The 24,545-nt window shown below is 39.7% G+C and overlaps 1 protein-coding gene across 1 annotated transcript; it reads left to right on the forward strand.

Moving 5' to 3' along the window:
- Positions 1 to 97: 97 nt before the first annotated feature.
- GANC (glucosidase alpha, neutral C) lies at positions 98 to 23,651 on the forward strand. The gene is made up of 24 exons (XM_040067234.1): positions 98 to 230; positions 1,310 to 1,372; positions 2,604 to 2,712; positions 3,238 to 3,365; positions 3,885 to 4,067; positions 4,873 to 4,918; positions 6,258 to 6,324; positions 7,616 to 7,712; positions 8,285 to 8,465; positions 9,287 to 9,440; positions 9,828 to 10,063; positions 11,030 to 11,156; positions 12,094 to 12,173; positions 13,052 to 13,195; positions 13,504 to 13,600; positions 13,979 to 14,080; positions 14,575 to 14,818; positions 16,096 to 16,160; positions 16,694 to 16,770; positions 17,960 to 18,034; positions 18,445 to 18,558; positions 19,093 to 19,205; positions 20,616 to 20,719; positions 21,592 to 23,651. Exons 1-24 carry the CDS (start codon positions 202 to 204, stop codon positions 21,699 to 21,701), a joined length of 2,745 nt encoding a protein of 914 aa, XP_039923168.1. The 5' UTR covers positions 98 to 201; the 3' UTR covers positions 21,702 to 23,651.
- The last annotated feature ends 894 nt before the right edge of the window (positions 23,652 to 24,545 follow it).

Here is a 24,545-nt window from a genome sequence, read left to right on the forward strand (position 1 = left end):
CGCCCCCCACGGAGGGACGCGGCGGTCGTGGGCCGGCGAGAGCGGCGCTGGGCGGAGCCGCTCGCCGGCTCGGCCCGGGCTGTCGCCGCCCCCGGCTGTCACTCGCCGGCCCGGTCGCGCTTGAGGCCCGCGGCGTTCCCCGGCTGGCGCGGCGGGTCGCCGCCCCTTCTCTCCGCGGGGGTCGCTCGGGGCAGCTCCGCCATGGAGGCGGGGACGCCGGGGGGAGTCAGGTAACGCAGCCTGGGGGACGGTCCTCGCCCGGCCGTCTCCTCGCTCCCGCTGTTGCCGGGGTGGCTCCGCCGGTTCCCGGCCCCATCCAGCGGGTCAGGGCTGGGGCGGGCGGGCGCGGCCGTGCCCCTGCTGTCCGCGCCGCCCTGCCCGGGCACGGCCTTCCCGCGGCGGAGCGGGGCAGCGAGCGGATCCACAGCTCCAGGGGCAGTTCGGGCTTCTCCGTGTTCGGTGCGCCGGCAGAGGCGCACGAACTTGGAGCAAAACCCGAAAGGACGTACGTGCCTTCAAGCAAAAATGGGAAGGGCTAAGTGATCTAAATATACGGTCACTGTGAGATCTCTGGTAATAATCCAGGACTTGTAATTGTGACTGAGCCTCAGTGGGTGCCGTCCGCATTTCCTGTGTTGCATGTATGTAATTAATAAGTATTCCATAAGCGTCAGTGCCTTATCTTCCAGAAATAATACCTTATTCCCTTACATCTGTGTCTAAACCCAGCATGATCTGGGAAATATTTTGATGATAGACACTACTGGCAGCCCATTTTATTTCAGGCAAATAAAAAACTGTTATCTAATAAATCTAAAAGTTACTTAGAGCCTAAAGATAACAGAGCTGTCAGCAGGACCATCAGAAGCCTCCGTCCTCTGTAGGTCCCACTGAAGGTTGAAGAAAAGGGTGCAGGATTTCTTACTTTCTGCCAATCCTCCCCATTTCTCCCTTCATATTACTGGAAAATAATAATGAACTGTAACGACTGCAGAACGAGGTCTGGCTTCAAAATGCAAACCCGTAAGAATTCAGCTATGCTGAAATTCAGCTCTGTTAGTCATAGATGCAATCATTTCTCAAAATTTCAGAGTTTAAAAGGAAATGGTTCAGCATGAAACTAAATGTGTAAGAAACTCTTCCCATATCTAAACACAGTAGTTCAAGGTCCTTCACATTTTATGTTTTCTGCGGAGTTTTCTGCGCTGTCTTTAATCGTGACCATTCTTGAAAAGGACCCCCATCATCTTATCATTCAGCAGGTGTTTGATGGACACATTTAAACACTTTCTTTATCTGCTCTTTCTAGTATCCAAGATGAGGCTGTGGACAAAAGCAACTTTAAGAAATGCAATCAGATTGCTTTTTACAGGTATGGAGAATTGGTTATTTTAAAACTACTAATAGTAAAATATATAAGAAGTAGTTACACATTGACTTCTAATCACAGCAAGTCTGCTACTTTCAGCATTTTTCTTTCAAAGGTGAACATTCTACTTATCTATCAGCAAGCAATAATCAGCAGACTTTAAAACGTGTAGTCTTACCCCCAGAATGTCTTCTGTTAAAGTTCAAAAGGATCAGTCCTCTCATCTGACAAAGTCCCAGCAATATTTTAATTATCAGTGCACTCAGATGCAGGTTGTTCTCTTGATGTGGATATTTCTTGACTATCTGCAGTTCAAAGCAGCAGAACACTCAATAGAAATCATTAGTCTGTGACAATAGTGTGTGTGATTACAGTCCTGTTGAGCAAGTACATTGGCCAGAAATGTGTCAAATCTAAATTCTAGCTCACTAGTCCCTTAAAGCTAACCTTATGCTGTCATATTTCTCATCCAATTTCTAACTGTGCTCTGGACTTTTTCTTCCCTCCATTGTGTTCTTTCCTGTGCTGACTGAAAGAAATGGCTGCACATTGTTATACCAGCTAGTCACGGACATATTTTGTTTATGAATTAAGAAGTTTGTCTTTAAGATAGCCTCCAAGACACTTATCTTCAAATAGTTCATAAAACGTGGGCTTGGCATGGAGAATTCTACAAACAGTTGAAAGAGCCTTTATTTAAGGATCTCTGACTTTAAAACGTTATCAGGGCCAAAAGCTGTAGCCAAAACTCTGTAGTCATCAGACTTATTGAGAAACAATTTCTTTGGTGTGTATTTGGACGTTACAAATTACAAACACACACTGTTTCATCACCCCAGAATGCAGAAGGTGTTCATTGGGGAGTTACAGGGATATGTGACAGATAATGAAAAAGGGATTATTCAACTGAAATTTCAGGGATAAATGAAAGAACGATAATGTAACTGTACAGCTAAGAACTGGACACTTGAATTAAGACTATTACTGTTATAAAAAACCATAGGGAGCAGTGATGGGGGAACCCCTGAACCCCTCTAACATCGAATGCGTAAGCATTTTGGTGTGCTCAGAACTATATTCCTTCTTTTTCCTCTTGACTTGAAGTGCTAATAATTGTATTTGAAAAAATTCAATACAAAATTAATAGGTAAGCATTTCTAACAGTATTATGCCCCTCTGTATGATATAAGCTACAAGAACTGCGGGAACCAAAAACAATTTCCTGTCTTGACAGGCGTCAGAAACTTCTGCATCCTGGAAAATCCTTATATCGAGTGTTGTTGGATTCGGTAACATTAAGTGATGAGAATGTCAAATTCCAAATCATTCATGAGGAGAATAAGGTGAGATACCACATAGCATAAGAGGGTGCTTACAGAAGGAGCAGTGAATATTGTCAACCAGACTGATATTTGCAGGTTTTGAGATGCTTCAGTGATAGAAATTTGAGAGATAATGCAAACTGTCAGCCTAAATATGTCCTTATTAATCAGCATTTAACTTAAAAAAAAACTAATTGCTTTACGAAAAAAGAGAGTTTTGAATATAACACTTTTTGTCTGAAAAATATTTTTAATTCTGAGTTTTCTCCACTATTTCAAAATAATAAGATTTTGTCTGTAATGCTAGATATCAGATGCTTGAAGATAAAGAGTTCACTTAAAAGGCATTGCTTCTTCAAAGGACGGAAGTAGAGTTAGCTGGTGTAAATTCATATGGGTGATGATTTTACTCTCGAGAGTGCTAATAAACATTAAATCAGAAAGCAGACATGTTTTGGTTTTTTCCAGATAGTAAGTGTCTGGTGGTGCTGTGTTAAAAATAAGTTATTTTTACCCTTACAAGTTTATCTTTTTGTTTGCTCACAGGTTCTTCTGCAAGTAGAAATTTATGAAATAGAAGGCAATATTTTCAGGCTTAAAATCGATGAGGCATCTCCTCTCAGAGCAAGATACAAAGTTCCTGATGTTCTTATAAAGGAACCTACCACCCAGAGGTAAGTGATGGGTAATTTAAGTGATGATGATTTAGCATCTTAATATCTTAGACAGCTTCCTCCTTTATATTACAGTGCAGTTGTCTCTCTGCAATATAAAGTTCTTACCCGGAAGAGAAAACAAAAATGCATGTGGTTAATTTACTTTCAAAAAATCATGTTAAATACTTAAGAGCAATTTTTATCATACACGTAAGAAACCTAAGCCCGTTTGACCCAATCAGAAAATAGCCAATTTGTGACAGTACAAGTTTTTACCTAAGGCATTACCTGTTAATGTAAAAGGAATGCAAGCTCTGGATAGTTTTCGTGGCAGTTCTGTAGCCACTTTTTGCATTGTACAGTGAACCCTGAGCACAGCATGTATTTCTGGCCTTCTTTGGCTCAACATTAGCCTTGAGATTTGTGCAATGTATGCCGATATTCTTAGCCTGTCTTTTGTATCAATTGTTACTTACGTACAGTGGATTTCATGTGTTGCTGATACATATAAAGCTGTTGTTGCTTTTCATTTGCCAGACTCTTCATATCCCACCAAGAGGCGGGTGTTTTGGTGCTGTCAAGTGCTAATGAAGACTACAAACTTCAAGTCACAGCAAACCCTTTCCAAGTTGAACTGCAGTCCAAGGGTGAGACTGTTATGAGCATGAATTCCAATGGTTTGTTGTATTTTGAGCACCTGCAACCACCTTCCAGTGGCAGGTACAGCATCTATCTATCACATCATTGTATATACTGGTTGTATCGTAGCTGAAGATAAACAATTCTATGCAATTAGAGTTTCTGAAAGCTCTTACACACTGAAATAATACTTCTCTTTAACTTCAGAAGTACAGTAAATACAAGGGGAAGTTTTTAACAAACAAATTCTAGATCAATTAGCTGCAGACTGCTTTAACCCCTTGCAGCAGCCATATGCGAAATGCTAACCTTATTTAATGGCCAATGCTGCAAAACACAGAAGTAACCTGGTACCCCTGGTGTCTTTCTTGGGAATGAGTGATGGTAGTATGGTGAGGTTATTAGTTTCTTTTTTTTTCTCACTAAATGCACTATTTAAGTAGGTATAACTCACTAGAAGTCAACTTTAGTTCAATTAGCAATGTGCTATCTAGCTGCAAGATTTCATAGGTTAATCACACTACAGAGTGCTGGAAGGATTACAAACCTCGGTATAGGGCATAGCGAGCATCTCTCTTGTGGAGCATCGTTTCAAACATTGAAATTAACAGAGAACCCTTAGCAGAATGATAAAGAAGTGAGGATCTTCTAGGCAGGTAAAATGCTGATGCAATAGAAATATACATGAAAAGCCAAGAAGTCAACCTAACTCAAGTGTTGAGTGAAGGTTATTTTAAGGCATTGAATATTAAAAGGACTTGCAAGTTTGCACCAAAAGCCTTACGTGATGGATAAAGCAATGCATGATGCTATTTTAAGTTTCTGTTTGAAATCCTCGGTTATGTTAACAATAAACTGATTATCTCTATGTATTTGTTTTCACTAGAAAACCTACAGCACAAAATGAGGAGGCAGCAAGTGATTGCTCTAAGGTAACCCATGCTCACTGCAATTCCAGCAGGAATATTTTGTAAAAGAAAATTAAATTACATGTTCATTTTGCCCTATAGTATGTTCACAAATGCAGTCTAACCACTTTCAAAAAGGACCTGATATAACGTAGTGAGATATTTTACAAATTCATAGTTGAAAGAAAGTTTATGTGTTTTACCATGTCTATAGAAGGCATCAGTCACATAGATTTAGCACAAAAACTTCTTTTTCCTACAGCCTTCAATTACTAATTTATTTATGTTTTGTTCTCTTATTTGATCTGAAGTAGATGTGTAAAAGGGAGTTTTGTGGTGATATTTGTCATTTTCAAATTCCTTGTTCATTGCAAAGAGAGTTTCAAAAGAACAAGATCTTTTTTTATAACAGTCAGAAAATATGTCTCCACATACATTCAGGCCTAATAGTCTATCTTAAAATAGAGCAGGCCCTGGCAGTGCACAGAGGCACATAGCAGTTTTCCCAGGAGGCTGAGCTGTGTCTGTGATACAATTTTAGCCTCCTGCAGAGCAGATGGCTGCTTGCTCCGCTATCCTGTTATAAATGGCAGGAGCTGTGCTGCTTTCAGCGTACTCATGTTTGAGCTCTGATTTCTGCCAGGGAAGTCACACAGCTGCAAGAGGCCATGTCTACTTATAGTGGGATGAATGTAGAAAAGAAAACTAGGTGTAAATTCTACAACCAAGAACTGCAGGACACAAAGAGGTTAAAAGTATCAGTTACAGACACTCCAGAATGTCTGAAGAGCTTTTTCTGTTGTCTGAACCTCACTGTTTGGGGGAGTGGGTTGGTTTCTGTTTATATGGTTTTTTTCCATTTGGTTCCACCCATATATTTCATAAATCTATTCAACATCAAGGAGAAACACATTTTTCACAGTGAGAATAACCACTCACTGGAACAACCTTCCCAGGGGTGTGGCATAGTCCCTATCATGGGAAGTTTTCAAGATTTGTTTGGTCAGGCAGCTAGATAATATCATCAAGGCTCCCTTTACCATTAAAGGGTGGACCAGGTGATCTTTTGAGGTCCCTTCCAAACTGCGCTATTCTGTCATTCTGTGATTCTATCCAAGACTTCAGATATTATTTTAGGCTGTAGCAGACTGCTTGTGTACAACATGTGCACGTCAGGTCTTCAGTGTAAATTCCTGGAGCTGAATCTGATTTGTGTGTCTGATTTATTTATATTAGCCATATGTGGCACAAAAAAAACCCACAAAAGGCAGTGTAAATCCTGTGTGAATAAACATTTTTTTTCTCAGACATTCATGTTGTGAGCAGTTTCATTTGCTAGGCTTAGCTGTTTCTATTTGTACAGGAAAAACAAGAGGATCTAGGTCTCTGGCAAGAGAAATTTGGCAGTTTCTTAGACATCAAAGCTCATGGTAAGTCTCAGCCTAGTTCTGAAAACAGCTTTACTGTTTTGAATATACCCATCAAATTTCTGTCTGCCTTCTCTTTAGCTGCTTAATGTTCATCAATGTCCCGCTCGCTCCTGCTATTCAGTTGCCTTAATTTTGTTTTAATTAGAAATCAGTGATGGGTAACAATTTGACAAAAACTGCAAATATTCATTGGATCTCTGTTTAAGAGGGAACACATTAAATGTGACTCATTTCATCAAGTCATTGTATGCCATTTCTGACACAGCATTAACACTATCTGCATTGTCTGACTTTATATGTATATATTGTATATAATACATTATTTCCTTTCCTTTTTCTTAGTATTATTACATAACATTGACTTTACCTATAGTTTATTCCCATGACATATCAGAAATCATGATATCTAAGCATTAAAATTGTCACAAAGAAATTTTTTCGAAGTGTGGACTAAAAAGGCCATCTTAAGCTTATAGACATGAGAGCAGTTAGCTGAAATACAATTTAAATTACAAATTACCAAAATATATGATGATCTGCTGTCTATCCTGTTGTATTCTATATTAATTAAGTTGGTTAGCTTTGTCCATTATCGTTATCAAGCAGATTTTTATAGCAACCAGCACTACCCAGCAGCTGCAGTAGAAAGAGGGAAGTTTGAAAGGAATTTCTTTTGGTGACAGAAATTTCCTCAGCTCATGGTCAAGATATAGAGGGCAGGAAGCCATTGCCCTTGTTGTTCATGCTATTTCATCATGTTTTTCTGTTTTCCATGTCAGAGGAATAAATTCTATATGGTCAGATTCTGATCTTGAAGCTGCTGCTCGTCAGTCTGCAGGTTCTCTGGTCTCCTGCCAAAAGTTGCTCTGGATTCAGTAGTGTGGCAGTGGGAAACAGACAATTCAGATTCTGAAGTCCACTGTTCTGCAAAGTTTGGCTTGTAGGTACTGGCATTAAAACAGGAGTTAATTTTAAGCAGTTTCACTACCAATTAAAGAGGTGACCCATGATTACATGGATTTTGATTTTTTTTCTGTTAAAGTGATTCATTTTGTCTTGTTAAGAAGTTCAAAATCAGAAGAAATACAATACAATACAATTTCTTTCAAACAATACCTCTATAGAGCAGAAGTAATAATGGAAGTGAAGTTGAAAGGAAGCATGAAAGGGTTAATTATTGAAACATTAAAACCTATTTTCCTTTGGTTTATCCAGTTAGGTGGCTCTGCTTTATTCTTTTCATATAATCCTAAGAACTCTGCATTCTTATAATTTAATATTATTTCCACAGGTCCTACTTCTGTAGGCATGGACTTCTCTTTACATGGATATGAACATATTTATGGAATACCACAACACACAGAAACACTTTGTCTCAAAAACACCAGGTAAAGGTGTCAAGGTGTCAGATTGTTAGTGAATGCAGTGTCTTCTTCCCTTTTTTTTTTTCTTTTTGTATGAGAGAGCTGTAACATTGTATTAATAATATGTATATCATACAGTAGCTTAATGGTGCAGCAAATTGATTTGTAGCCCCTATTCATGTGGATAAGGCGTTCTGCTTTCCCTAGTGTGCAACTTCATGAATGATCCTTTCTGTTCTCTCCCAATTTTCCATGCAGTTTTTTTCTGACTTGCAGGATTGGTCCTGTTTTAGCAGAACTCATAAAAGAGCAGTTCTGTGGGAAGACGGGAGAGTTCAGAAATAATATTTTAGGATTTAAAGCAAATGCACAGTAGCCTCACTGGCAGGAAAAATCTTGTTTCCTTCAGATAGTGAGGACCAAAGCAAAGAAGCAGTAATGTAGGCAGTCCATATTTCAGCTTTGGATGCTAAACAAAAGACCAGAACACAGCACTCACTGAGTATTCACCAGGTTTAGCAGGATGGCAATAGAGTTAAAACTAGCCCAGTGCAAGATGCTTACATGTAACAAACACATCTGTTTGTTTGTCCTAGTGATGGTGATGCCTACCGGCTTTATAATTTGGATATTTTCGGCCACAAGATACATGACAAAATAGGCATTTATGGTTCAGTACCCCTTCTCTTAGCACACAAGCCCAAGAGAACTTCAGGGATCTTCTGGCTGAACTCTTCAGAAACACTGGTGGATATTAGCACAAAGGCAGTAGCTGAGGTGAGAGTTGTTCACTTTCCTCAGAATTAAATAACAAAAGAAAACACTTCAGGACAGGGCCAACAGGAATACAGCACTAATGGAGATTTCTCTTTTGCTCACTAATGAAAAATTGTCAGTCTCTTCCTCCTGTCCTTCCTATTGCTAAATTTGTTGTAATAAACTAAAAGAACAAAGAGATGACTCCTTTCAAGAGCCAAGTTATAGATCTTGTATCTTCACAGGTCTACAGGAGGAGGCAAAGGGAAAATACATAGAAAAAATCTACACGGATGTAGAAGGCATAAAAAATGGTGAACAAAAATCTTGACAGTCACTTGGATTTGAGAAATTTTTATAAGTGTTTAAATTCTTGGAATTGCCACAGATTTCTGCTTAGCAGGCTCATTCTTCTGTGGAATGTAATTGACCCCAAAGAAATATAAAATGTTCAGGAAAGGAACTCAGTCTTGAAACATGAACATATGAATTCTGTTAAAATTGAAACAATGACAAAAAAGCAAATCTTTTTTCCAGCACTGCATTATGTGGTTAATTATTATTATTGTTGTTGTTATTATTTATTTATTTATTTATTTGTCTTGGATATTACTTAGAGATCCTACAGAAAATTCATGGTCTTTAATTATGGAAATGCTTTAATTAGTTTGCCCATCATTACCCATTTTTTCTCATTACCTGTTACTCTGCTTTGTATAAGTGGTGTGCAAGGTAAAGGATTTGTGAAGGATATATAAGAAACATTCAGTGTGTACCCTATTTGCTCCTTCATGGAATAAAAGTTTGATAGAGATTCAGGTTTACCTTGTTTTCCTTCTAAGCACACTCCATCCAGTTCTGCTGCAGAGACTGCTAAGCAGAGAGCAGTGCCTCTAACTGACGTACGCTGGATGTCAGAAAGTGGGATAATTGATGTTTTCCTGCTGATGGGACCCACTGCATTTGATATCTTCAAGCAGTTTGCACAACTGACAGGTACTAGCTCACATAATTGGAGTCAGAATGGCTCACTTATCCAGGAGATTCTCTGAGGAACATGCTGTACCCAAGAGTGGGTCAGTATTTATTTACCTAGCCCATTGTGTGCTGGAAGCCAGTTGTTCCCAAACTGCAGTGTGTAGATTAAAGGCTCATGCTTTGTGAATACAGGCCTCTGTCCTTGTTTTCCTTAGCGTTCACAGCTGGTCAAACTTGGCTGTAATTGAGAAGCCAGCATAATTACGGCTATCTGAAACTTCACTTAGATGAAAAGGTGAAACACAGGGGGCTAGAACTGCCAGTCACTATCAAGACAGGCCACATTATAATGTGGGAAGACTGAATTAACTGACAGTTTTATCTTCATTCATCTACTCTTTCTAGGCACTCAAGCCTTGCCCCCACTTTTTTCTCTGGGCTACCATCAGTGCAGGTGGAATTATGAAGATGAGCAAGATGTCAAGGCAGTGGATGCTGGCTTTGATGCCCATGACATTCCTTATGATGCCATATGGCTGGATATAGAGCACACAGACGGCAAGAGGTATTTTACTTGGGACAAACAGAAATTCCAGAACCCCAGAAAGATGCAAGAACATCTCAGGAAGAAAAAACGCAAGGTAAATAATATTGCAGGAAGAAAGAAAAGATATCTCTGTGGTGTGAATTTACCCAATCTAGCTTTAAGCAGGGTACTTCGGATACTGGAAACAAGTGAACCACAAAAGAATAAATTAGACTGTGTTGCCATCTGGTGATGCTTCCAGCATGCAAGCTATTTTGTTTAATTCAGTTCCTCATACCATTTTATTATTTAGTAGTTTGTTCTGTATCCTGACAATCCAGCTAAATTTGACCCATGTGAAACTCCATTTTTCAGAAGCAGCTTGGTGCTGTCATTGATGAACACAGCAGAAAATTTTTCTTCTTAACATAAGCTTTCACCATTGATGATTTCTATGGTTGCTTCAGCTTTTCTTTGTGTTTCCGTATTTCTGTTTTTACAGCTAAAATATTTTCCTTGGAATTACTGAGTTGTAGAATTGCTTAATGCTTGACCTTTGCCAAAAGTCAATGAACAGGGGATTGTTGAAATTCAAGTTTTATAATGTCTCAGTTTGAGCTATAGTACTTTCTCAGCTCTGATGCAAAGCAGCAGAGTGTAACTGCAAAATACAATACCTGTTGCATGCTACACAAACTAAAATGAATTTAAATGTCTTAAGGTATATGATTTTAAGCAGGTACATGAACACGGAAGTCAGATACATTCCCATTCACAGAATACAGCAGTAAATTAAACATTGTGTTTTTAGGGGTTGGGGTACTTACTTTTATCTTTAACAATGGCTTTTGTCATTTATTTCAGAGGGGTGAGTTCATGCACTGCTTTTAAATTCAGGTCCTGTACATATGTCTAACATAGGATATAAAAAACCTGGTATCTGCTTTTTAAAACTAGGGGCACAGCTCTCCTCTTTACCTGAGATGAAGTCATTCTCTGCCTTTTATCAAAAGTGAACTCTTACTGTTTTATTAAACACAGCTGATGTCAATGATGTGCTTTATTTTCTTAACCCTGGCAGCTTGTTGTCATCATAGATCCTCATATTAAGGTTGATCCTTCATATACCCTGTATGCACAAGCAAAAGAAAAGGGATACTTTGTGAAAGACAGAAATGGGCAAGATTTTGAGGGCATCTCTTGGCCAGGTAAAAAAACACTCTATATTTTAAGCTGTTTATTTTAAAAATTTTGCAGAATAGTTTAATTGAGATCCATGAAAGCAGAATTAAATTCTTATATTCCTTGCATTTGTTGTAAATATTAATAATTACAAAAATAATTAAAAATTAATATAATTTATAACAATGGGGGGTTGGTATAATCATGTCCTGATTGCCTCAGCCGTACCTGTTGGATCTGCAGATAATCCCAGTGCCTAGAACTAAAAAAGCTGGATTTATTGATGAGAAGAGGTGTCATCTAGGACACCATTCATCCTCCCAACTTGTCTTGGACACAGAAATGCAGTCTGGTCTGTTGCAATGAGCGCAGCTTATGTAGGCTGGATGAAATTTAGTGAACCCTGATCCTGAAGACTTTGATTCAATAGTAATACAGTGATTTCTTATGTTTACACTTATGTGTAACATAAGTTATCTTATGTTTAACGAGACAATCTCATTGCAGGGAACCAAAGGAGGTTGTCTCCCTTCTTCACAGACAGGAAGCCCACAATCCTGGCAAAGGAATGATTATGGGAAAAATCAAGGACATATTACAACTAATAGTAGCATGGCAGGATGTAGTTATTCAGCTTCTCAGTGACACTTTTCTGTTTGAGCAGCTCAGAGTATCGGCAATGTTGTCTTCCCCTGACTACTTGTTCCACTGTGAACATATTCCAGACTGCTAGCAGTCATCTTTAAATGATGCTGAGCTTCAGACCTTCTGAATCTAAGTGTGTTGACCTTCTCAGCGTGGCAAGGGGTGTATTGAATTCCAAGTCAGCCTGGAATTTGCTCCTTTAATTTTAGAAAAAATAGCAACTACATTATTGCTGCCTATGAAAACCATTGTAGCTTTAGGCCATTGTATGGTGCAAAGACAATGTTCTTCAAATCATGGGATCTCCCACATCCACAGGTTCCTCTTGTTACCTGGATTTCACCAATCCTGAAGTGCGAAAATGGTATGCAGATCAATTTGCCTTCAAAACATACAAGGTTTGTATTTATTTGCTCTGACCTACATATCCCAGAAAGCCTGAAAAGGGAGAAGAGACAAGATACTGTCTAAGCAAGTTGTTGGCCTTTGTAGCTCTATTATTGTAATGCAGAGGAAAATATCTTGATAAGCTGAAGTACCACAGAAGGATTTTCTCCATGGACTTATCTACACTATGACAATAGGAGCCCACATACCACCAGTGAACACGCGCACTTAGTTGCAGCAGAAGGGACAAACTGCAGGCATTTTAAGAACCCATAATCTAAACCAGCTGGTGCTATTCCAGCTTTTACTACCATGATAGGACACAAGGAGTGACATGGGAATGCACTCTCACAGCTCAGTCACTTCATCCTGACCTTCCTGCCTAGTGCTGAAAGTGTCTGGGTGACCATTGCTGCACACCTCCAGCTCCCCTCACCCTCACCCTGCTCCAAAGTTTTGGTTTGCAGAAGAGTTGTTGAAATCACTTCCCTAGTAGACAGGCATAGTAGATATTTCCTATGCTGCTTTTCCTCTCCAGCTTTCACCTCTGGCCTTCTCTAATTTTTCCTCATGGCTGTTTCATACTTGTCTTTTCCCTGCCTCTTTTCCCTCATCAGAAAGCAGGAATAGCAAGTGCCTACTGAGTTTTGTAAGAATTGAAAAAAATCAAGTGGGCTTGCAGGCTGCTACCCTGACTAGAAGGGCCTCTGAGAGGGATGAGATGAATGACTGGGGGCTTTCAAGTCACCTGAGAAGTATAATTACCAAGTCTTGCTTTTGTGCTGCTGTTTCTACTCGTATCCCAGAGTAGCCTGACACCCACTTCAGATAAATACTCAAGGTCGCAGGATTGGCTCTGTCATGATCTAATCGCAACCCTGTGTCACAGGCATCCACTAATATCCTCTTTGTATGGAATGATATGAATGAGCCTTCAGTCTTCAAGGGGGCAGAACTAACAATGCAGAAAGATGCTGTGCACTACAACAACTGGGAGCATCGGGAAGTACACAACCTCTACGGATTCTACCAGGTAGAGTATCTGGAGACACAAACAGCAGTTACTCTCATGGAGTATGTGTGATGTGGTACTTGACTTGTATTCTATAACCTTCATCAAGGCCTGAAACTCTGCTGGATATTGCAATATTTGAGATAAACTGTGATTGGTCACAAGAAAATGGGACATCATCTGTGCCTTGCTACCGTAATAATGTAAATCACATTGGCTGTGACTATTGAATCCTTTTGTTCACGTATAGTCTAGTAAGAATAAAACAGTGTAGAAAGTACCCTAATTAAAGAGTTTGTCTTCCTGACATTTCTATTCATGATTTTCAGCAAATGGCAACTGCAGAAGGACTTATCAGACGTTCTTCAGGAAAAGAGAGACCATTTGTCCTCACACGATCTTTCTTTGCTGGATCACAGAAGTATGGTAAGTAAGGATTAGCGGGATGCCTTCCTTGCTGCTTTGTTCTATTAAGTTTGATGGACAGTAGTCTAAAAAGGACAGAAATTGTCTTAGAAATACTAAAGTGGTAAGCTCATAAGAGTGCAAGTGATTAAAAAAATCAGGAAAGGCTGGCAAGGTGTGTGTGAGTCAAAGGTAGAGCAGCAACCATGTGTCCAACCAATACCTGCTTTTATTGCCTATTTCAAGAGCATGTGAGTATAAAGAAGAAAAAAAAAAGGTGGAATGTACAGGAAATCCAAAGTAGTTCATGATTGTTCTTGTCTTCTTTCCTTAACTGCAAGCATAAACTGAGATATACATTCAATTTCCCTGCATAATGCTGAAACTGGGTATTTCCAGGGGCGGTGTGGACTGGAGACAACACGGCGGAGTGGAGTTACTTGAAAATATCCATTCCAATGCTTCTTACCATCAACATGGCAGGGATTTCATTCTGTGGAGGTAATGTGTTTCTCACTGCATAAATGGTGCCACCAAGCTTGTATTTCCAAGGCAGACTTCAGGATAGACGGTGGAAAGCTCAACAGCCCTGTGCATTTCCAGGTGGTGTCACACATTAGTCTGGTTTCAGAAGCCTGAAACCTGGCTCTCACCATCGTGTCTCCACTAACTTTTGTGCAGTGTTTGTGTCCCATCTGGAGCAGCAGTCCTCAGGTGGTGTTTTGATTACAGCATCGCTATGACAGTCCTCTGTCCCTGGGAAAGTCACTCACTTAACCTTCAATACCTCTCTTGAGATTTTTTTTCAAAGCATAACTTGTTGCACCAGTTATTTTACTCTTATTTGGACAAGCGTACCTGGCCAACAGCAGAACAGTGAACAAACTGTGAAATGCATGGATTTACACACTTGGAATGTTTGTTAGAGGAGAGCTTCACATTTTCCAGAGCAGTCTCCAAAACTGTGTGTTTTTATTTGTCTGCGCGCTATCTAGCTGATGTGGGAGGGTTTATTGGAGATCCAGAACCAGAGTTACTTGTTCGCTGGTATCAGGCGGGAGCCTACCAGCCCTTCTTCAGAGGTCACTCTAACATGGAGAGCAAACGGCGCGAACCGTGGCTCTTTGGGGAGAAGAGCACCCAGATCATCAGGAGAGCCATTAGAGAGCGCTACGTCCTCCTGCCCTACTTATACACTCTGTTCTATCGGGCACACACGGCGGCTGAACCGGTCATGAGGTAAGAGCACGAGTCAGGAGGCCTAGAGGGTATCCGCAGGAGCTTACTTGGAGAAGGGAAGTTAAATTACCACCTCTTAATTTTCTAGTTACTTATTTGACTATTAAAAGGGAGAAAAAGCCACAAAAGTTCTAATACTGAATTCTCTTTCCATGCATTCTGCAAGCTTTGTTAGGGCTCTCAGAGGAAAATTATGTCTTGAGGTTTTTTCCCAAGTGAGACCCGAAACACACTAATTCAATAAACACATTGCAGACTTTAAACTTCTTAAAGTAGTCTGGACTTAAAACTTTTCTTGATGATAAAGACCATCACATAGTAGTCCAGCCAGTCCATAAAACAGTGCTTAATGGACTCTGAACTCTTTTTGACAAGGGTTGAGTGGTTTGAGTTTTGAAGATGATTTGCATTACAGACATAGTATGAGTGTCTGTCTGCACATGTGTAAGTGTAAATGCACCTGTTTCATGCACTGACAGACAATGGGTTTCTGTCTTTCTTGAAATGAAGCTTTTTTTTGACATGTGATCTGCCTACCGTGTTAAATCACACTTCCATTGTGTTAAGTTTGCTGCAGCAGGTACAGAATTAGAGAGGAAGTGTATTTTTCTCACTGAGACAAAGAGAATGGAAAGTGTCTCATTAGCAAGCGCATGAGCAGCAGGGCTGCAGTGAACAAGTGGATGCCTGTGAGTGAGCAGGTGAGCCAGGCTTTTGTGTAAGAAAACCCGGAGCCTATCTCTTAAAAGCTATTGTTGTCATAATCTCTCAAACTTTAAATATACAACTCCTGTTCTATAACCAGATGGTTATTACACTACCCTTTTTTGAGAAAGACTCAAAATGAACTTCTGGTGCAGGTTTTTCAGGTGTGGCCAGGAGGAGACTTGCTACAAAAGCAGGAGGGAGCTGTTGAGAACAGGAAGGACTGTGCTGGAGAATCTAGCTTATCAGGGGCCAGCATTGCTGGTAGACTGGGACACAAGGGCTCATTCTTGATAGAAGGAAGACAGATTGAGTGCAAGGTTGTAAGGAAGAAGGCAGGAGAGAACAAGGCCACAGATGTAAAGATAACTATACTGGAATATCTTAACCTGTGTTGTACTGGGGACTTCGAGTCACTGACACAAAAGAAGACTTTGCCCTATCTTCAGTTCTTCATAACTCTGCCTTGTAAAGAGAGGGAGGAAATGGAGCCTGAAAATGGCGGGAGGACTTGAACAGGTTGATTGGAGAGGAAAAATGTAACAGAATTCCATTATCTTTCTTTTCTACAGATCTCTCTGGATAGAGTTTCCAGAGAAAATGGAAACTTTTGATGTGGAAAATGAGTACATGCTGGGTAAGCAGATGTCTTATTCTCTAGAATTCAAGTTCAATATTTTTGAGGTGTTACATGACAAAAAGAAAATGTAAAAACACTGCCTAAGACTAAAAAAATATGTAATTGAATATAGAACTTGAGACTACTTTAAGGCACCTAGTTTTAACAGCACTTTGAAAATAGAGGACATACAAGATGCAAAAGCTCAGTTGTATCTCACTAGTCACTTTGAAAAAACATGATTTGTTTTGACCTGAAACATCAAGTTCGGTGGAGCAGCTAAAATCACAGACTGCTTCAAAAATGGCAGTAGTAAACAACTACCGCCCAAACGTGATTGCTTTTTACTGTGGTATGGCTGGCTGCTGAAGTCAGCCATCAGCCCCCAACACAGGCCTTTTTCTTCAGCAGAAAGTGAACCTAAGCATATGACTGACATGCCAAAGCAAGCTCCTGAAATGGCTGTGGGAGGTTGCGAAGCACAGAGCACACAGGTTCTGCTCTGGGGAGATGCAGCCTTGAGGCCCATAGCTGTGTTTGTTTTTCTCCAGGAAATGCTTTGCTGGTGCATCCAGTCACAGAGAAAGAGGCCAAGACAGTGACAGTTCTGTTTCCAGGATCAGAGGAGGTAAGGATGTATATTAATTGCTCGACTGTTCAGCCCAAAGAGGTATTCTGTGCCAAAACCTTCCAGCTCCCCATCTAACTGCTGAGCACTGCTGCTGTGACAAGTCTTGGCTGGCCATGCTGTGCCACTGTGAACCCTTCCTTCCATCTTGATGCCTTGCTTGCTTGGCTCACAGTAAATTTGCTTTCTTGCTTCTCCAAGAGCTGCTGCACTTCCTTCAAAACTTGCTGTGTCTCATAAATCACCATGAAACAGCTTCCCTACATTGTCAATTTCCTTTTTTCATGTATTTCTCTTTGGGTTAAACTTCTCATTTTATCTGGGGGAAATGGGAGCTTTGAAGAAAGGTCAAAAGGAAATCAGAGGGAAACTGTGAGGAAGGAAAATTTTAACAAGATAAGCCTTGGTAGCCTGGGACATGTGTAGCAAACACTGACATATACAGAGAGCAGTTTCTCTCTGAAGTAAAGGTATTTATCCTCAGGATGGCACAGTGGTCCACTCCTACAAAGAGCATCTGGCTACAGGAGCTGTAGAGGAAGGGAAATGATTTGGGGAAAATACTTGCTAAGGAAAAGCATGAGACTCTAGACAGTAAGCAGCAAAAAGGAGTGTATGAGACCATGCAGAGCCCTGTGACTCCACTAATGCACCTGAGAACACTTAGAATTCATCTCAGTTTTAAGGAGAAAAACAGACTAGGCTCTCCAGAAAAGTTAAAGAAAATACTTTTATCAAGATCTCTGTGGCAATTGAATGCTTGGCACACTTAAAGCAGTTAAATCTGCCAGCGGGTGTGGTACATGGGAGATTCAGATGCAGCTCTCCTGTCACCTGTTATTCGCAGCATTGTTGTTAATTTTCATTTCAATTTAAATAGGTTAGGTTTAAAAAAATAAAATTTAAAAAGTGTTCCATTGTTTTTCACTTCCAGATGCTTTAAGACATACAAGACACTGTGCACATATTACATATAACTGTAGAAAAGGTCCAATTATTTTTGTGCTTCAGACATGACGATTTATTCTTTTTGTTCAGAAGGCCATTTATTTTAATAAAATAAATGCTTTTTCTTGCACATCAAATAGACTGTTTGGAATAGTGACAGGTTAAGCAGGAGAGTAACTGCATCAGCAGAGGTAACAGATCTTGACATGTGTCATACTCATTCTTTTTTCATTTTTTCTAGATTTGGTATGATTTCAGAAAATTTAAGCGAATGGAAGATGCAGGCACAGTGAAGATCCCAGTAACACTGGAGAACGTATGTTTCTGCTTTAAAATGCTATTTTTATGGAGCTGAAAAAAAACCCCAAGCTTTTGTTTTGCCGATATTCAGAATCAGCAAAAGTGACAGTTCAATTTCCTTGTAGAAATTTAATCTAAAATAGCTTTTTTATAAAATTCCTGTCTCCTTTATTGTTAGATTGAACGCTACTCTGTGCTGGTGGTGAAGTGGGATGAGGCAAGGGTTATTTTTCCAAGGAAAATTATTTTGCTTATATACATACAGAAGGTTGCTACTATTCCCATTGTTAGATGAATAATTTTCTTTATATATTTGTGGTAAAAGTACATTTCTAAGTTTTGAGCAAACTTCTGTTACCTCTGATCCTTGTTAAAATTACGTTATCAGACTGGGAACGTTCCTGCCCTGGCTTTGTGTTTTTGCAGATTCCTGTATTCCAGCGGGGGGGCACTGTGATACCACTGAAGACCACAGCTGGAAAATCCACTGAATGGATGACAGATACTTCTTATCAACTCCACGTGGCCTTAGACGCAGAGGTACTCTGAGACAGCGTTCCATTTTTACAAAGATGCCTTCTACTCCAGCTGATCTTTGTAGGTCCTTGCTACCTGTTCAATCAGCACAATGGCATCTAGATTTGACTGCTCAGTGGCTCTTCTCCACTTGTGCTGTTTGGGGGGACTCAAACCTCTCCCCTACTGTCCCCTCTGAGCGTGATTATCTGAGCACAGCGGAAGAGAACATTTTTCTGACCTTTTTTAGCCCTTGTCTAGTCTCTTGGAGGAAGGAGCAGGGGAGGAGCAGGCCGCAGACTTCCCTTGGGCACAGAGAGGGAACTTCCTAAAACTGTCCTTGCTAATAAAGAGGTGACATGTGGCACCTGCACCAATTTACAAAACCAGGCTGTCCAGCACACTCAGAGCTGGATTGCCTGAGCCTTCCAGGGATACAAATCGCTAAAGAAAAATAAACACACACCTTCAGTATGAAGCTAACATATAGTGAGACTGTTTCATTATTCAACACTAGAAGCTGCTGTTAATTTGTGCTCTCTCTGGTGTGTTTCACAGGCCTGTGCCATAGGTGAGCTCTACATTGATGATGGGCATTCATTTCAATATCTCCACAAGAAACAGTTCCTGTATCGGAAATTCACTTTCCACAAGAATGTTCTCTCTTCCAGGTAACAGCAATTAGGGACAAAAGCCACCACCACATTGTCACTGGAAATGCCTGTTCTAGTTCATAAGGCCTTACAAATGTAGCACTATTAGTCTCATCTATTGCTTAGTGAAGTCCAAGAGTGTGCAGAATCTGTCATAAAGCTGCAGAGGTAATCAGTGTTCTACGTAAGTCTGAAGGCAGTAACACATCAAATGCTGAGCTGTCTCATATTGTTTCAGTTTAGTCAAACTCGAGATTCTGCAGATTGACACAAATATAAAGAAAGTCATTAGAAAGAGCAAAACCTATCAGAGAGACAAAAAAGATAAACTGGGAAATTTGAAAGTAGACAACACCTGAAGTATTTGTATTTTCTAAGATTTGTTTTCTAACAATCTTTGCTGAGAAGGTGGTCAGTCACTGGAACATGTTCCCTAAGGAAGTGGTCAAGGCATCAAGCCTTTCTTAGTTCAAAGCACATCTGGATAATGATCTGAGTCATGTGGTTTAGTTTTAGGTAGTCCTGCAAGGAGCAGGGAGTTGGGCTTGATTCTTACGTGTCCCTTCCAACCTGAGATGCTCAGTGCTTCTCTCTGGGAACCAAAACCACACCATTGCAGTCTCCCAGAGTAATCACCACATATATTAGCATGAAGAAAAGCACTTGGAAAGTGACATAAGGGGATGCCACCTGCAAAGGTTCAGTGGCAAAACCTAAAAGCCAAAGAGATCCTTAGCTGCTTGTAAGGAAAGAGATGCCAAATATGTCACTAGAACACTTACTATTGAGGTATGTTGCACAGAAGGCTGTGTAGTGCATAAATGGTGATTCTACAGGCACTTTTTAGTCCTTCAAGCTTCAAAAGTATGCAGGAGTTGGTCCTAAAGCTACAAAATTTAACACAGAGGATGGGAAAGAAAAACATTGCTAAATTGCTAGCAAATCTAGAAGTTGGAAAAAAAGTCATTTTGAGATGAGTGATATAACATTCTGTTCTTTTTAAAAACTTACATTTTGGTTTGATTTTTTTACAGCTTTTTAATAAAAATTAAATTAGTTACAAAATTAAACATAATTTTGTCTCAGACTGAAATATCTTACTTGAAAAAAAAAGTTAAAATTAGCTTTACATTTATATTTAGGAGTTTTAACTACTGTTTTCTGAAAACGCAGAACTTTTCTGATTCTCAAAGCCATGCTTTTTTTGCCATAAAATAGCTTTCCAAACTGTTTTTCTTTTGACTGTGAAATCTGATATGCAGTGAAAAAATCAGCTGTCAGTGGGAGAAAGTTCTACTTCTTTTTAAGAGAAAGATAAATAGAGGAAAGGGAACCTGTATAGTGAGCTTTCAGGATGAGACTGAAGTAATAATACACTGATACTGATGGAAAGAAATTGATGTATATGAAATAATTTTCTTTTTTCAGCTGCGTAGATGAAAGCGGACAGTACCACACTACATGTGTAGTTGAACGTGTGATAATTCTGGGATTTGGAAAGCAACCCACTTTTGTGACAACCAGTTCCAAGGGTAATGAATTGACTTCTATTCTACTACAAGTTTTTGAAGTTCTGTTGCTCTGCTGCCATTCACTAGAGGTGTCAAACTGACAGGTCTGCAAGGAATAGGAAACCTCTTTGTTTAGTTTTCTTTGCTACTTTTTTATATCAAGGACAGAATTTAGTGAAAGGAATCGGCAGCTATTCACCACTAATACTACATGCAGAACTGAAGAATGCTGACTTTGAAAGATGATAAATATGTCAGTAAAAATGGTTTGGAGTGAACACATTCAGAAAACATTGTCCTACACAGAGCATGAGCAGAGAAGGCACTTCAAATGAAAGCCCATTTGCTCAGCCTGTCAGCCTGCCTAGTCTAGAGCAGGAAAATTGCAGACAAACCCAGATTTACGCTTCTGTTTCCATGCTCATCCAAAAGCTCTGGAGTTCCTGACTATATGGGGATGTCTAGAAATTGCAAGGTATCCCATATGGATAGGCAGTAGCATCTACAGAAAGGGGTTATGATTTCTTGTTGCTTTCCAAGCATGTCCCTTCACTTGGAGAGTCATGGAGAAATGGACTTTCTGCCTCCACCTGTCAAGGGTGCTTGGAGGAACACCTGTGCAGAAACCAGGGTTATTTTTTTCAGAAAAATCCTTGAATAGTTCCATAGTTTGATGTATCATAGTTTGAAGAATCAGAAAAAAAGAAATAGTTACTTTCTTATTCTGTTGCATTTTTATGTGTGTGCTGGGAAGATTTGAATTCTATATGTTTTTTAATCAATTCTTTCCACCAGTGACAGAGACAGTCGGAACTAAAAACTGTAGTAATGTGTAACTGTGTTTCAGAAGGATTTTTCTTAAATTTAATAGAAAACTCTCTTGTCCTGTTCAGATGGGAAAAAAAAAGAAGTGGCTTTTGCATATGATACGAAGACCTCTGCACTGACACTGGAAAACTTAGCCCTGAGTGTTGATGCTGACTGGGAGATCTGTATCAGCTGAAAGGAGATGCAACTTCTTCAGAGAAACCTTTCATTGAGAGGCTGAGGAGAAATAAACTGGGAGGAGTTCAGATGTTCACTTGAATCCAGTTAAAGCAACAAACATATTTTCCATCAACACACCCACACTGACATTTCTTACCATTTTTTTTAAAGCACTAATTTGGACTTGGATAACTGGATAACTTTTCTGTTCAGCAAAAGTAATAGCACTAGGATTATATCTTTGGGGAAATAAGCTAAATACTATTTGGATTAGGCTAGCTTCATTTAGTCATTAAGCTTCAGTTCTGCCTTCACTTGTAATAAAAAATTGAGTTGATAGGGTGAGACTGTGGCTTGTTGGCACAGACCTTAATGTAAGTATTTGAAAATCCCACTTTTCAGAGACTGGAGCACTTGAGGAGATCTGGGCCAGTTCAACAAGCAGCATCAGCAGGTTACCACCAGTGTTCTGCCTGCCAGCTGCCTTCTGAATGCAAACACAGAAGGAGTCACCCAGTGTGATCACAGACACTGCTTTCCAGTCCTTATGACAATGCAAAATTAGCTGTCTGCACAGGAAAGTAAAGAGCAGGCTCTCCAAACAGCTCAGGCACTGGAGGTGAGGGTTGGGTAGCTTGTGCCAGCCAATTGTGCAGTAGTAGAAGACAGGAATGTGATGGTGCAGATGGCTCCCTAACAGCCAGCTTTGAAACTTGGATTTCAAAAAGGCACAGGTCCTCTGTAGGTGCAGTACCTGCTTAGGATAGCAGCTATACCCACACAAAAACCATTTGCCATGTTACTGCTCCCCTCCATCTGCAACTACTTAAAAAAAAAATGTTTTCTGTTAGGAAAGAATTGGCATTGATTGAACATCATTGATTAAAGCCAGTCCAGTGAAGGAGCTATGCTTTTCCACATCTTCCAAATCCTGACAAGTTTTGGCTTCCTTTACACAAGTTATAGTCATGTCACTTCTTGGTATCTGGCTGAGATTTGAGCTAGGCATCTATGAAGCAAATTTTAATTTCAATGGGATTAATTCTGCATTCAGGTATCCCGCTTTATGCCTTTTTCTCCTTTCTGATACAACTCGGCCTAATTACCTTGCCTTCTTTTCCCACCATATCTGCAAACAGAACTGCTATGTTTTGATGCTTGCTTGGCTTGCAAAACAGAGACATCCTGAGTTCCACATCCACATCCTGCCTGTTCCCTCAGGCTTTTCCATAGTAGGCATCTCTTTTCACAGGCTGCCATTGCTCCACAGGGTTTGTTTACCCTTTCCATTTGCTACACTTGTCAGCTATATTATTTTGAAACCAGTTCTACTTTGAGTCAAACCTGAACGTGCTATCAGTTTCTGGTTTTTCAGGATTTCAAGTTCATTTGATTTCTTTTGGTAAGATAAGGAAATATTTTCTAAAAAGAGCAGTAAATTAACTTGCAGGGAACAGAGAAGAGACTACCATTTTTGCCAGCTAAAGGTAACGTAACATTACTAATCCCCCTGTCATTCCCACCTGCTGCTGTTTGTCCTCTGCAGGGCAGATTTCTGGGAATAGCAAGTGTGAGAGCAAACTGTGAGTACTCTGCTCTTGACTACTCATTTAGTTTATTCCCCACCAGACCCCTAGCTTCCTTCTTTTTTATTGTGCAGAGCTTTTTGTCAGCACCTTCCAGGAGACAGTGTGAGCCTCCACTCCAGGAACTGGCAGCATAAATACTGTTGTGCTTAATGCAAATGTGTTAATCCAGGTAGAACAGCAGCAAATAGATCTTTTATGATCTGTGAAAAGAGAGATTGACCCTATTTTTCTATCAACTTCTAAGCTTTGATTGATGTTTTCTTCCTGTGTTTAAGCATAACAGTGCTTCTGACACAATATAGTCATTGTCTTGGGTAATTTAATAAAATATTTTAACTGCTGTTTCTCAAATTGGAAAGTGAAATAAAGTAATTATGAAGCAAGTCATATGCCTTTTTCATTCCAACCTTCTTTCTGCTAGTGAGTGTTCTTCCAAGAGTATCTGGTTGAAGTGAATGACTTGCTTTTATTCTCTGGCCCTTGGTAAGATATCTGCACTATAGTAAGTACCCATGGGTCAAAGTTTCAGTGGTATAAAGTTCCTAACATCTGTGGATTTCAATAATAATTAGTTGCTGAAAATCTTAGCAATTGTGTCTTTAGATCTGATAAATTTCAAAGAATATGATTTACATTGCTGCCTGTAGTAACTCACGTATTTTTCCACATAATTATGCCATAAATGAAGAAATAAAAATTTAGTATATCTTTACAAAAGAAGTAATTTAGTTCAATTAGTGAAAACAACCGGAGAGAAAACTTCATACAAATTAAATAGGTATATTAACATTTTAGATTAGTTCACTAAAGATTAGTTCATTGTTACTGTCTGAACAGGTCAGCTATTCGGGTACTTCTGCTTGCAGTAAATTCCATAACATACAGGATTTAATTCCTGAGAATTTTTTTTGCTGTTTGTATTAGCACATCCATTCTCCTCTTTGGAAAATGGTGTTTATTTAAAGACACCATTTGTCTTTTAGCAAGTCCTATAAAAAAGACCAAAACCCTACATAACAAACCCATCTGTCCAGTAAGAAATAAGAAAAGGAGAAACTTTTTAACAGGTGTAACTACTGAACATACCTAAAGGGCAACATTGGCATAGAAGTGAGAAGTTCATGTCCACCTGCCATTCCATATGCAGGCACTGGCTGACCTGTAGGCTCTAGCAGTAGCAGCAGGTCATATCCTGGCACTTGCTGACCATTCCAATAAAAGAAAACCAAACCCACTGCTAATCATTCACATGATCCTCCCCAGCAGCCCAC

Source organism: Hirundo rustica, chromosome 6 (assembly GCF_015227805.2).
Source record: "Hirundo rustica isolate bHirRus1 chromosome 6, bHirRus1.pri.v3, whole genome shotgun sequence".
NCBI classification, from domain to species: domain Eukaryota; kingdom Metazoa; phylum Chordata; class Aves; order Passeriformes; family Hirundinidae; genus Hirundo; species Hirundo rustica.